The sequence below is a fragment of the Martes martes genome, assembly GCF_963455335.1.
Source record: "Martes martes genome assembly, chromosome: 10".
Taxonomy (NCBI): Eukaryota; Metazoa; Chordata; class Mammalia; order Carnivora; family Mustelidae; genus Martes; species Martes martes.
In genome coordinates, this window is record NC_137898.1 from 52,286,724 (window position 1) to 52,300,439 (window position 13,716).

General features: G+C 42.4%; 1 protein-coding gene across 3 annotated transcripts in view; it reads left to right on the forward strand.

The window, feature by feature from the left end:
* Positions 1 to 12,324, forward strand: part of RIC3 (RIC3 acetylcholine receptor chaperone) — a 77,417-nt gene extending 65,093 nt beyond the window's left edge. For 2 of the 3 annotated variants that reach the window (XM_080814902.1, XM_080814904.1), the window contains exon 6: positions 5,805 to 12,324. In XM_080814902.1, coding sequence (XP_080671028.1) covers positions 5,805 to 6,277 — 473 coding nt within the window. In that variant the 3' untranslated portion in view covers positions 6,278 to 12,324. The remainder of the gene's footprint in view (positions 1 to 5,804) is intronic. The other variant, XM_080814903.1, reaches the window with a different exon arrangement.
* Positions 12,325 to 13,716: the final 1,392 nt, after the last annotated feature.

Sequence of the window (13,716 nt, forward strand, 5' to 3'; positions counted from 1 at the left end):
AATTTTCCAGTGATACCATCAGGGCCTAGAGTTTTCTTATTGGTAAGACTTACATAACTACAAATTGAATTTCTTTAACACATATACTGCTACACAGATTATTTCTTCTTGAATGAGCTTTCATAGCTTCTTTCAAGGAATTTATGTATTTCATCTAAATGGTCAAACGTATTATTAGAATAAAGTTGTTTATATTCATTTAATGTATGTAATATATAGGGATGTTCTCTGTTCTGTTCCTGATACTGGTAATTTGTTCTTTCTCTAAATTTTTTCCTGATCAGACTGGCCAGAGGTTTATATCTTTTCAAAGAACTGTACTTTGGTTTCTGTTTCCTATTTCCTTGATTTCTCTGCTTTATTGTTTTCTTCCTTCTGCTCACTTTGGTTTAATTTGCAGTTTCTTTTTCTAATTTCTAAAGGTGGCAGCCTCGATCCTTGATTGATCCCCCCCTCAACCACTTTGGCCATTATTTTATTAATAATCTCTCTCTTTCTCTTTCTGTCTTCCTCCTCACCATTTCTGATTCTTCAGTTGCACATTTGTTTAGATTTTTGAAATTGCCCTATGGGTTGTGTATAGTCTGTTCTCTAATACATACCATGCTTAATTTTGGATAATTCTTCTTGATGTGCCTTTAGTTTGTTAATCTTTTCTTTAGTAGTATGTGATCTCCTCTTAGTCTCATTTAATGTATTTTTAATTCAGATATTATAATTTCCAGACATTCTGTTTGGATCTTTTTACGTCTTTCATTTCTTAAATATTTCATTTCTCATATAGTCTTGTACCTTCTTTAAAATATAAGGCATATTTGTAATAGCTTCTTTAACAGTCTTAGCTGCTAATCTTATCATCTGGGTCTATTTCTAGTGACTAATTTTTCTCCTTGCTGTGGGGCCTAATTTCATGCCCTTTTTGCATGCCTAGTAAATTTTGACTGGATGATGGATATTGCAGATTTTACATTATTGGACTCTGGATTTTGTTTTAGTACTTTAAATAGTTGTTGGACTTCTTCTTAACCCACAGTTAAGTTACCTAAATCAGGTGGATTCCTTTAAGGCTTGTTTTTAAGATTTGTGAGAATGGGTCCAGAGCAGCCTTTACTCTGTCTAATTTAGCCCCACTAATAAGGCAGTACCCTTCTTAGGATCCTGTCTGATGGATCTACAATGTTTTTCTACTGCAGCTAGTAGGAACATGAACTATTCCCAGCTATGTATGAGTGCCAAGAATTTTTGGGCCTAATGCTGTCAGTAGTTCTTCTCCTGGCCTTGGGTAGTTCTTTCACATGTATGCACAGAGCAGAAATCAGCTTAAAAACATGAAGAATTCTCTCTGAAGACTACAATCACAATGAAATAACCACTACACATCTGTCAGAATGGCTAAAATAAAAAACAGTAACAACACCAAATGCTGGCAAGGACACAGAGAAACTAGGTCCACTCATACGTTGCTGGCGGGGATGTACACTTAACTCTGCAAAACATTTTGGCAGTTACACAAACCTTCAACTACTATACAGCCTGACAGTTGCACTCCTGGGCATGTATCCCAGAACTTAAGATTTAAATTCACATAAAAGTTATATATGAATATTTATGGCAGCTTTATTTATATTCACCCCAAACTGCTAACAACCCAAACATCCTTTAGTAGGTGAATGGTTACAAACTGTGGTGTGCTGATACTTTGGTATACTACTCAGCAATGAAAAGAAATTTATACATGCAACAATGTGGATGAATTTCCAGATAATTATACTGAGTGAAAAAGTCTAATTCCAAAAGGTTTCATATTGTGCAATTATATAACATTCTTTAAATGGTAAAATCATAGAAATGGAGAACAGACTGGTAGTTGCCAGAAGTTAAAGAGGAAATAGGGGGCAAGAGGGAATAGGTGTGGCAATAAAAGGGCATAAGGGATCCTTGTGGTAGAAATGTTCTGTATAGAACATCCCCAAGGATCCCTTATGCCCTTTTGACTCTATCAATAATAATATCCTGGTTGTATACTGTTATATAGCTTAGCAAGATATTACATTGGGAGAAACTGGGTAAAGGGTACATGGGATTTCTATATATATATTTTTTACAACTACATGTGAAACTGCAATTAAATTTTTTAAAAATGATGAAAAAATTTTAAGGGAAAGGATAATGTAGCCTAAATATGTAAAACCTTTACTTTCTGTAGATTAGAGAATACCACACAACTTAAACCCAACACTAAACTAGAAAAAGTATCTGTAACAAACAACTGAAAAGAAGTCGATACCCTTAATATATAAAGCACTCTATAATTTATAAAACGCTGTATCCTCCCGTGTAAGCAGTACACAAAAGAAGAAAATGCACCTTGCTACAAAACATTAAAAAGTATTTCAATCTCTCTAGTAATCAAAGAAATGGAAAATTGGAATTCATTTTCTCTTCTAAATTGCAAATCATCTTACATAATCTTGTTCCCAAATAAGGTAAAATCTTTATCAGGTTTATTTTCTGTCTTTCTCTTAGGTGATATTGAAAGTATATAGAATTTTAGCTCCCAAGTGGTATTAACTTTCAAATATATTAGCCTATTTTAAGTATTTCAACAATTTCTAACCATTAAATGGCATTAGCTTCTAACCACATTATCAAAATTAATTTACATTGATCATTCTTATTAATGTATTGTTTACCACTTTTTCATATACAGTATGTTCTCAAAATTTTTAATTTTTGTGTGTGTGTTTGTCAGCATTCTTAAGTACCTTCACCCCCTACCCTCTCATCCCCTTATAGATTGGTGTACTTTCTGAGTACTTAGATATCTACACATACCATTTTTCACCTTTATACAAATAATTATTTGATCATACCATTTTTCTTTGTAAGTCTGAAAACATTGCTGTATTATCTTTCATTTGATGTTGGAAATGAGAAATCTTATCACAGCCTGATTCTTTTTCTCAATAGGCATTCTGTTTTAAGTTAGTTTTCTGGCTGGAAACATGATCTTTTAATACTTAAACATCTGCATTTGGGCAGGTTCACTGGCATATATCTGAGTGTGTGTATGTGGATTTTTCATAGTATTTTTGCCTAGCATTTAGTGACTCTTTTCCATCTGAAGACTTCTTTCTTCAGCTACATATTTTCTTTTGTAACTTTTTTTTTTTTAATTGTTTCCATTTAACCTACTCTGCCCTCATCCTGGAATTCCAGCAATTTGGAGATTGGATGTCCTGGATCAGTTTTCAGTGTAGTCTGTGGGTTTTTTTTTTCCCCTCACAATTTCCATTACTTTGTCATTTTTACTTTTGTCTTAGAATTCCTATACATTTACTTCTGGTATTACTCATTTGGCTTTTAGACCTGTCCATTTTATTTTATTTTCTTCCTTTTTCAAGTTTAAATGTTTTCTGTTTCTAACAGCTCTTATTTCCTGTTTGCTTCCCTTTTTATACTGAAGTCTGGTTGGGTTTTACCAGTGCAGTACTTTTTTGAATATTACTGGGAGTATCAGTTACAAGGTGATAACTCCTGTTTCCAGCATTGACTGTTGTTCTTTTTAGGGGCTGTTTACACAATTTTTGGTTCCCCTGCTGACTTCATAGGATCAATGAGTTTTATAGCTTGCTCATATTTTTAATGAAGTTCTTAAATAACCAGTGATGTTGGCTGATAATGAGGAACCTCAGCAGCCCATTTGAGTCACTATTTGTTTTCCTTAGCAGGCCTTCCCCTATTAAACCAAAGCAGATAGCCATGGAACTCCAAAGGTAAGCTTAGTCCTTGGTGTGGAGAATAAAGTGGACTTCTCTTAAGTATTCATGGCTGGGAGCTAACTAGCAAGTAAGCTGCTCCAGCCCCTGCCCTTGACCAAGTAGGCTGTGAGGGCCGTGGGTAGCTAAGCTCTGTTTTACCTAGCATTCTGTTCGCAGTTAAGCCAGCGGACTGACACTGCCTCGGCAAGATTCTTCACATGCCACTGGCAGTGATGATGAGGATGTGATCAGATGGACAATTTTTTACATCACTGGTAGGACAGAAAATGTACATTCTTCTGGAAAGCAATTTGGTGGAGTGTAAAAACAGGCTTTGAAAATGTCTAGTCCCTTTAGTTCTCTCATTTCTAGTGGTCTGTCTTAAAGAAATAGGGAAGTGGACATGGATTTATATTCAGAGATCTTAACTGCCATGTTACTTATAATAAAGGGAAATTGGAAAGGGAAAAATGAAGGGGGGGAAATCGGCGTGGGCGATGAACCATAAGAGACTGTGGACTTGGGAAACAGAGGGTTTTGGTGGCAGGCGGGTGGGGGGATGGTTAAGCCTGGTGTTGGGTATTAAAGAGGGCACGGATTGAATAGAGCACTGGGTGTTACAGGCAAACAATGAATCTTAGAACACTACATCAGAAATTAATGATGTACTGTATGGTGACGAACATAGCATCATTTAAAAAAAAATTGGAAAGACTACATGTCTTACAGAAGAGACACGGCCAGTCGTGTCTGTTATGTAGCTGTATGATGGGATATTTTGCAGCTCATGATAGAATGCTGAATTTTAAAAATCAGAGTGTAACATTTTACACACAGTATGTTTATATATGATAAAAAGACCAGAAGTAACACAACAAATTATTATCAGTGCTGGGATTCTGGGTGACTTGTGTTTTCTTTTTAAAACTTGTCTGTGTTTTTAAAAATTTTCTGTAATGAGTTTGTATAACTTTTATAATCGGAAAAAAAAAACAGTAAATGTTGTTAAAATGTCTCTCCACACGCCACTGCATCAAAAACCCCTGCTTTTCAGACTTTGCAGGTGAAAAGTGGTTGGCATTCAGGTCGAACCTGCCAATTATCATAGTGTGCCAATGGATTGTGCGTTCTCCGGCTTCCCACATTGTGCCCGACCCCCGGCTGCTAGGCCAGCGCCAGTGTGTGAGTCCCAGCAAGGCCCATCTGCCGCTTTCCACGCAGCTTGACTGACACAGATTTGTTTCATTTCACTCTTTAATTTGGCAACATCTCGTCTTTTCTCATTATCCTAGCTAGGATTCAGTACCAGTATTACTCATTTTGTTTACCGGTTTGTTGTCTTCTCTTGTTCCATTTTATGGGGACGAAGAAGCCAATAATGGGAATTGTGTCTTGTGAAAACGCAGTGCTTGTCCTTTGGGATCTTGGGCACATCTTGCTGAAGTGTGCTCTCTCTTTCTGACACTTGCAAGCCATTTCACTTGTTTCCATTAGAGCCCTCGTGGTATTTTTTTTTTCCCCCAAAGCCTTAGTCTTCCTTTTCTCTGCCCACTAACCACCCCCCCCCCCCCCCCCCCGCCGAATGCCACCACCAGCCCTAGGAAGATTTAGAAATGGATCCAAATAGAAATTATAAACATTAACCTTGAGCTATGCTCTCTCCATCTGGTGTTTGGTACTTTTTTTTTTTAATTGAAGGCTCCCGTTGTTTAATCTTTGTCACTACTGCAGAAGCCAGAGGGGCGAGACTTCTACCCTGCCCTAACCACCCTGGACTTGAGAAAGGATTTTCTTCTTAGCGATCTGGCGGACTATCCCAGTGTTTTTTGAAATGAGTTAGTTTGCATTTCAAAAAACACTGAATAGTCCGCCAGATTGCTAAGAATTTATTCAAGTAAAACTTTAGAACTGTTAGTCACCTTAGAGATTTCTTGAACGGACTTGCTGGGCTAGGATGGCTGCTGCCTGAGAAGACTCTTTGAGCCTGATACTTTCTGTTGAAGAGACATTCTTTGTAAGACTTTGTGCTACTTTTTTCTCTAGGTTACCCTGAAGAGACTTACCCAATTTATGACCTTTCAGATTGTATCAAGCATAGGCAAGAAACAATCCTGGTGGATTACCCAGACCCCAAGGAGCCCTCTGCTGAAGAACTAGCTGAAAGAATCGGAGTGCTAGAAGGTGAAGAATCAGACCATTTGGGTTGGGAAATGCCCACTGACCCCAGAGCCCAGGAAGAGAATTCTGTTACCTCATGTGACCCAAAGCCACAAACCTGCTCCTGCTGCTTTCATGAAGAAGAGGATCCTGCGGTCTTGGCAGAGAATGCTGGATTCAGTGCGGACATTTACACTGAGCAAGAGGAAACCACCAAAGAAGTATGGCCTCAAGACTTCAGAGATGAAGGCCTGGGCATCAGCCCTGATAAAGTGCATACAGGTGGCACACTGAGGAAGCGGAACCCCCAGAATTTTGAGTTGAAAACAGCTGATTTGGGGAAGTATCCATTACTCTAGTGCCAAGGTGACCTTTCTATCCTGTCTGTTTTCATCCTTGGCCCTGTGCCCTAAACTTCATTCTGTATTTAAATATCCTAGCTAATCAGGCCACTACCATGGATATCATGTATCCTTCCTGGTGCTCACACACCTGTCACCTTGTAAAACACCACAGCAATTAGTAGGAACACAGTACAGCTTCACTCTTTCCCTCCATGCCTCTCCACCAGAGAGCTGATCCACTGAGTAACTGTTTGATCTGTTGTGCACTCAGGGGCAGAGGTCTGACTCTTCCAGCTGGGAGTACCAGATGGTGTACCTATGAACAGACATCAGTTTACACATGATGAGGACCTAAAGCTGCAGAAGTGAGGATTAGAGAGTCCAGGATGCCTTACTCTGTGGGCCTTGAGCAGGTTCGTGGTCCTCTGGGTTCAAGAAGAGAACATTTTCTTAGTGGGTATGATGGGGCCAGAGCAGGGGAAGACTGCTGTGTGAACTGAAGTCCCTTCCTCACAGTGGGGGCCTTTTTAGGAGCACTGTTGCTGCCTCAGATGCCTGCTTTTCCTCCAGAGTAGCAGAAGGCTCCCAGTGCCCTGTGAATGAGTGCAGGGATCAGCTGAGGGACTGTTACTCTGCTATTGCTGGGTCTCTAACTTCCTTTATCCCTGATCTGTTTCACAGAACTGCCAGCCCAGAAGCATCTTTGTACCTCTGGCCTTCAGTGGCCAGAGGAAGCTTTAAATAGAGACTTTAGTCCCCGTCCTGCAGAGCCAAGGTTGGAGGCTGGTGAGGCTACACGAAAACCTGTGTAAGGGCAGTGGTCCTCCTCGAGATGCCCAGGCTGGAGAGCCAAGGGTAGAGAGTGAACCCGTGTACTTAAGGACAGTCCCTGTCTAGAAGCTATTTCTAAATGTTGTGCCCTCTGGGAAATTTGTTCTTACCAAGGACTGAACTTATAGACAAAATGCCAACCTGAAGTCTGCTGCAGAGAATGTATAGCAGTGCCCAGGGGAAGAGACTATTTTATATTCAGGTATCTGGGTCTTTTGAGAAAGCTGGGAAAAGGAGGAGGTAGGTCAAGACTGGGAGGATTTTGACAAAACTAAAGACCTAATCTCTAAGGTGCACTTGTCACATGTCTTGAGGTAAGATGGCCCCCATGCATCCTGTCTAGTAAGGATGAGTGATTTCAGTTTAGATGTAGGACCTGAGAGTTTAAAGAGGACACATTCCTGAGAACATTCCTTGGCATGGAATGTGGAAGACTTGAAAACTAAGAAATGATGTAAAGGTTGAAAGGGCTTTTGGAGTTCCATTGTTCCTGGTCAACTAAAATGCCAGAAAAAAGTTGAAATCAAACATATAAGCATATAGACTGCTGTCAGAAAGTTATGGGGTATTTAGATAATATGTCAGCTACGACTAGGCATTTCTTATTAATGAAATTAACATTTCTTGTTACAGAGAAGTCATTGAAGATTGAGTCTGTAGGGAAGTATACTGCATCCATCTGTGTGTGGAACCTTTGATTCATTTTCAAGAGTGTAGTTTAAAATGTACTAGAAGTGATCTAGATGTAATGTAATGCTCACGGTAAACAAAAGAACGTACATGCTCTTTACTGTTTCGATAAATCATTTTCCCTGTTATTTCCCCTTTTCACCATGAGCAGTTGACTTATAAAGAGTCCTGGGTCCCTGGTTCCTTTTTTTTGGTCTCCATATATATGGTTCCCTTATTAGAGATGTTTGTTTCTTTCCAGCTTATTCATTCATTTATTCATTTAGCAGATACTGCCCAGAGCTGGGCAGGAGGAACAGAGCCTCAGTTCCTACCTTTGAGAAACAAAGTTTAGAATGGGAACCTTGTCCAGTTTTTAAAAATGAATGATTAACAATAAAAGGGCTCAAGATTATGAATTCTGCAGGCAGAGAAATATTGGTCATGATTCCATCCCTGCTTATTCTATCTGAGTCTTGGCTTTCTCCTGACACAGGGGCGTCAAAGTCCAGCTCTCCCAGCATGAGTAGGGGAATTACATGTGAATCATCAGTACATTTAAAACCGCACTGGCCCTCCCATCTTCTCCATGCTAACCACTCACTAGGTGGTAGCTAAGTTAGCTACCTAAGTTAGCTACTTTTATTGTATAAGGTTTTATGCTGTAATTGAGACATGGACCCAAATCTACAGGAACACAGAGATCATTTTTGCCAAAGTACTTCCAAGAAGCTTTACTGCAGACCTGGATCTTCAGGCATGCTAAGACTTCTCCAGGGACCAGCGAAGAGAACGGTCATTCTTGGCAGAAAGAGTGGTGTTGGACAAAACAGTGACAATTGCAGAAGTATGTGGATGTTCAGGTATTTTTATGAGGCTGGTATGTAAGTTGTCGTGTAACCAATTCTATATTTTGAATGTTAATCTTTGGGGGAAATTGGCTTATGGAACCATCTCCTGCCAGAAATACTAAGAGCTCATGGAAGTTCCCGCTGCCCACAACTCTTGGTTGGCTTATACAGCAGGGATATACTAACATACTTATGTTTCAGAAATTTTGACTTATTTGGTCATTCACATTAGTACTTTTTGGATTTTCCAGAATTATTTTATCCTTCATGGATGACAATTATGTGTATATACAACCCAGGATGACCAAAATCATAGGACTGGCTTTTATTGTCATATGTGCTCTTTCCTTATGATCTTCACTTCTCAGAACTGGCCTGGGCTGTGAACTTGATCAGCCCCGAGTTACTAGGTCCTCAGTGCCCTTAGAGCACTGTGGCACAGAGCATGAAGTCCTAGCTCTGGGGATGGATAAATGGCCTAGGAAACAAGGGCATCACCTGGGACCATGCTAGGCTAAGTCAGGTGGGTGAGCCAGTCAGGAGACCACCCTTCCTGGTCCTAAGAGGAGCACAAGGAAAGTGCCTTGTGAGTTCCAGGACTAGCGGTGCACATGCTCTAAAAAAATACTAGGCCCAGGAAGGAAAGCATGTTGAAGTATGGAGGCATACTTGACCTTAAGAAGAGATGGCTTATGAGAACCACTCTCTCTGTGTCTTCTATGGCTTGGGTGATCAGATAACTCATGGTCCAAACTAAGTCACCCTGAGAAAAGGGAGCTTGAATTAGAATGATGCCAGGACAATAGGTATAAACTGGGACTGCCCTGGACCTATGGTCACCTTGACTGTGGCTGTTTAAAAGATTTGTCTTTCATCTGACCACTAACCAATAAAAACCTCTGGTCAGAACCTGCATCTGCTGTTTCCCACGGAGCCAAGGAGCTGGGCTGTGGTTTTGTCAATGTCCTGGCCACCTAAAAACTCCAAATCTATGGTAAAAAAATAAACCAGCTCTATTTACTTTTGTCCTAAGAACCAGGCCCGTAGGGGCATACTGAGGAACTAAACCATACCTGCTCACAGAGAACTACTCTAACCAAAGTCTCTTCTATCCAGCCCTTCCCAGCCTTAAATATGACGAACTCAACCACAGGGAGGACAGCGGTAGTTTTTCCAAACCAGCTGTGAGCCCTTCCTACCCACCCCCCACCCCCAGGCTCTCAGGACAGATGGAACAAATGGTATAGGAAAACACTTGTAGGTAAGAAATGTTTTTTCCCCTTTTATAGGAAAAAAGTACACAGTAGTGTTGAAACAGTTCAAGTTTAATTTGTTGCTATATGGTCTATACTTAGACAAACACTAAGTTCTACAACATATATAATGTCAACATGGGAAAATACCAACTTTGTCATTGCACATACCAGTAAATAAATGTTTGCTCAAGAATACCAAAGAGTTTATTCAAAAAGTCACTTAATAAAAGCACAGTTTTGCAAGTTTGTCTAAAACTCCAGATAATTTGGAACAAAAATAAAAATGACCACTCCAGAATAGGAAAAGACAATCCTGTGCAAATGGACATACACATTCTAGGTGTTAAGAAAACTGACTAAATGGATGCTCCCAGCAAGAGAAGTGCCACCCATCCTGACCAAGGGCCCTTTGAAACTCTGCAGGATTAAAGAGGCCAGAGTCAGGCTTCCCTCTGTAAGCCACTCAAAATCACACTCTAGGAAACTCTGGATCTTGGCCTAAATGTGCAGCTCCGCCTGGACCCTGATGGGGGAAGGGAGAGGGGCAGTTGAACAGAAGAGAGGAATGGGTGTGACATGTTTCTGAGGAAAGAAAAAAGGCACAGTGATGAGCCAGAAAAGGTAGTGATGAAAGCGAGGATCATTTTTCATTCACCCTGATTCTTACTGAAAGCTTTGACAGCCCAACTCCTCGGTGTGTAGATGAGAAAACAACCTAGGAAAATCATGTGGTTTGCTCAGAATCACTTAGCTAAGTGCAATAGTGCTCTCTGTAAGACCAAAGACCAACTTGCCTCTCAACTTGGTCAGAAAATTAAACTAAATCTAGACCCATGCTTCTGCTATGCCTCTCCCCCCATATCCTGAGATGACAAGATTGCAAACTGGAGGTACAGAAAGACAGGGAACCAGTACAAACAAGAGCCCTTCCCTTGGGCCCACTACCGTTCAGTGCTGGGCCCACCAACATAGGAGACTCCTTCAGCTCTCTGGAAAAGTGTGCTCTGAGGGCCACCTGGTATCCTGAGGTCACAGGTAGAGCTCAGCCGGGGCAAAGAGTTCTGGAGAGGGGAAGGCCAGTGTTACTGCAGAAAGGGAACACCAGGGACTCCGGCTAGGAGATAGAATCTGTGCTTGCATAACAGGGCCATGGCCAGCCCAGCATCTCCCCTCACAGTGAGGAAAGCATGTCTTCTTTAGGTTTGAGATCATCACCACTCCTTATTAAATTTAGAATTTCCTCTAACTGTACACTTAGAGGTAAATGTTCTTTCCAGACTAAAGACAATTTTGTTGCCCTTTTTGTCACTGAAGGACACAGACGCCAAATTTTCACACTTGCTGGCTTCTTCCACTGGTCTTCAGCATGTGTCTGGACCTTAACGGCTCCTTCTGAACTAGTGTAGTGATTTTTAAGGCACATTCACTAGAATATGTTCAAATTCATCCAAAAGCATGCATGTAACATACCAATTTCATCATGTACCGCAAAAAGGAACTGAAAACTAAAATTTCTTGGACAGTATCCTCCTATTCTTTCTCCCAAGAAAGAGCTGGTACTTTCCTAGGTTTACTTTCTGACCAAAGAGCATGAAATGAATGAACAAAATCCACAGGTGATCAAATACCCTTTTTCCTTTCCCACTCATCCTTAGAAATATGATCGTAGTAAGAAACCTCAGTTGGTGATTTGCAGATTGCCCTTTTCCCCAAATACACACAGACATAGAGACACACAGACAGACACAGAGCACCTTGGAGCCAGAAGGAAAGAAAAGCTAGAATCGGAGAAGAGTGGGGAGTGAACACCACAGCTCTACAGAAGAGCTGTTTGGGGGAAGAGGGTGTGGCCCCAGGAGCAGTGACAGAGGGGCTGCCTGAGGTCCCAACTGCCCCCCACCCTTAGGGCTTACTCGTGCCATCATCCAGTCCCCGGCCCACTCAAGGGTACCGTCTGGATAGAAGGTATAAAGGACAAGACCTCTTACCCTGGGAGATGCTGAGCCCAGGTGGTGTCCAGGGGCCCTGGCAGCTTTTTGAGTCTTTGGGCCCATGGCTAGGAGGCCAGTGGTCAGGGAAAACCAGCATCACCAGGAATGGGGTCTTAAGAACAGACCTTGTGAAGCTGGGTCTCGAGCAGGTGACTCAACTGCTCTTGTCATTCAGTGCCCAACAGAGTTTTGCTGCTGCGCTACCTTCCCCAGTCCAGGCCGGGAAGCTCAAGCCATGTTCCTGACACAGCCTTCCCTCTAACCCCATGTATTCAATGGAACGCAGGGTACAAGAGTTTGTTCTTGTGCTTCTGCCTCTTCCACACTTCTGCCAGGCTTCCCTCCCTTTCTCTAGGCTCAGAAATCAGCCTGTTCTACTTTAAAATCCCAGACCCAGAGATCTAGCTTCCAGCATCCCAAATGTCAGCCCGTCTCTTCCCAGTCAGGGGAGTATGAGCCCAACTAGGACTGGAAAAGTGGATCAGCCTCAGTGCCTTCAGAATGACCCCAAAAGTGGTCCAGAAACTAGGCCCATAGAGGGGCCTCCCACAGATCCCCGCTACGACAGCTGCACCGTGCTTTCAGCACTCCACACAGGAAATCTTAGCATCTAAGGAAATGAGAACACACTACTACCACCACTTAGGTCAAAACAACTCCCCTCACTATGGGAGGAGCCTCAACCCAATGTTTTAAGTAGTACTTACTTAAAACAAAAATTTCTGTGCACCCTTTCCAAGTGCATCTACTCTGAAGGGAGGAACAACTCCTGCTTGCTTCCCCCGGATTTCTAACTTCCACCTGGGCAAGTAGCCTCTGTGGGGGTCAGAGACGAGCAAAGCCTTAGCGTTCCCAAGTGTTCAGCGTAGAGGGTACCAGCCAAGGAAGAGGAAATCAGACCCAACCCTGGAACATTCACATCTCACCCATCACCCAAAAAGAGAAAGGCACAATGGCCTTGGTAAGGCCTGCCCTCGGGGAGAAGCCAGACACAGGGCAGTCATGATCAGACTGATGTTCAAAAGGCCAGCTTTCAGCAGGGAACTGAACGGTTTCAATTTCAGACATCAACTCCGACACTTCTAAGTCTCTGTAATCAGGCAGAAGGGTGAGGGCATGCAGACCAGAGTCCCAGGAAGGCTAGAGAACCAGAGAGCAGTTTCTTAGGGGATGGTAGGAACAAAGAAATCAAAGGAGCAGAAGTTCTGAACTCTGCCACTCACCAGCTAGATGACCCGGTGCAAGTCCATCTTCTAAATGTGATTCATCTAAAGTGACACATTGTACTAGTTCATCTCTAAAGCTCCTGCCACCTCTCCTCTCTTGTGGTTCTAATGTATTCCCTGCTTTTCTTCCCCCGTCCCATTCCCACCCCAAAAGAACCACACGCAAGCATCCTTAGCAGCCACAACCTAGGCTGAGCACAGGGGGTGCAAGGCACAGGCCAGAGCACCTGGAGCTAGACCTTCTTCCTGGAACATGCCATGGCTTAGGACTGGTGCTCTGCCGGCTGTAGGCCAAGGCATGCCTACCTGGCTGCACTATGGGCTGAGGCCTGGGGCCCTGGGCAGGAGCTACTCCACAGAAAGCTCCTCTGGATGCTGCCAGGACTCCCAACGTAGCCCTGGTCCAGGGGCCTGTGCCATGTACCTCCTGCTGCCTCTATGCACACAGAGAAAACCTAGAGAAATCAAATGAGCAGGAACCCCAGGCCACCAGCCAGTTCCCACAGCTGAAGCCAGGCCCTCGCAATCCTGACAAGGTCTTGCCACTCACCTTTCCCAAACCCCTGTAACTTCTCCTAGGCTGGCTGAGGCCTTCTGAAGTCAGAGGACTTTTTGGAGTTAACCAAGGGC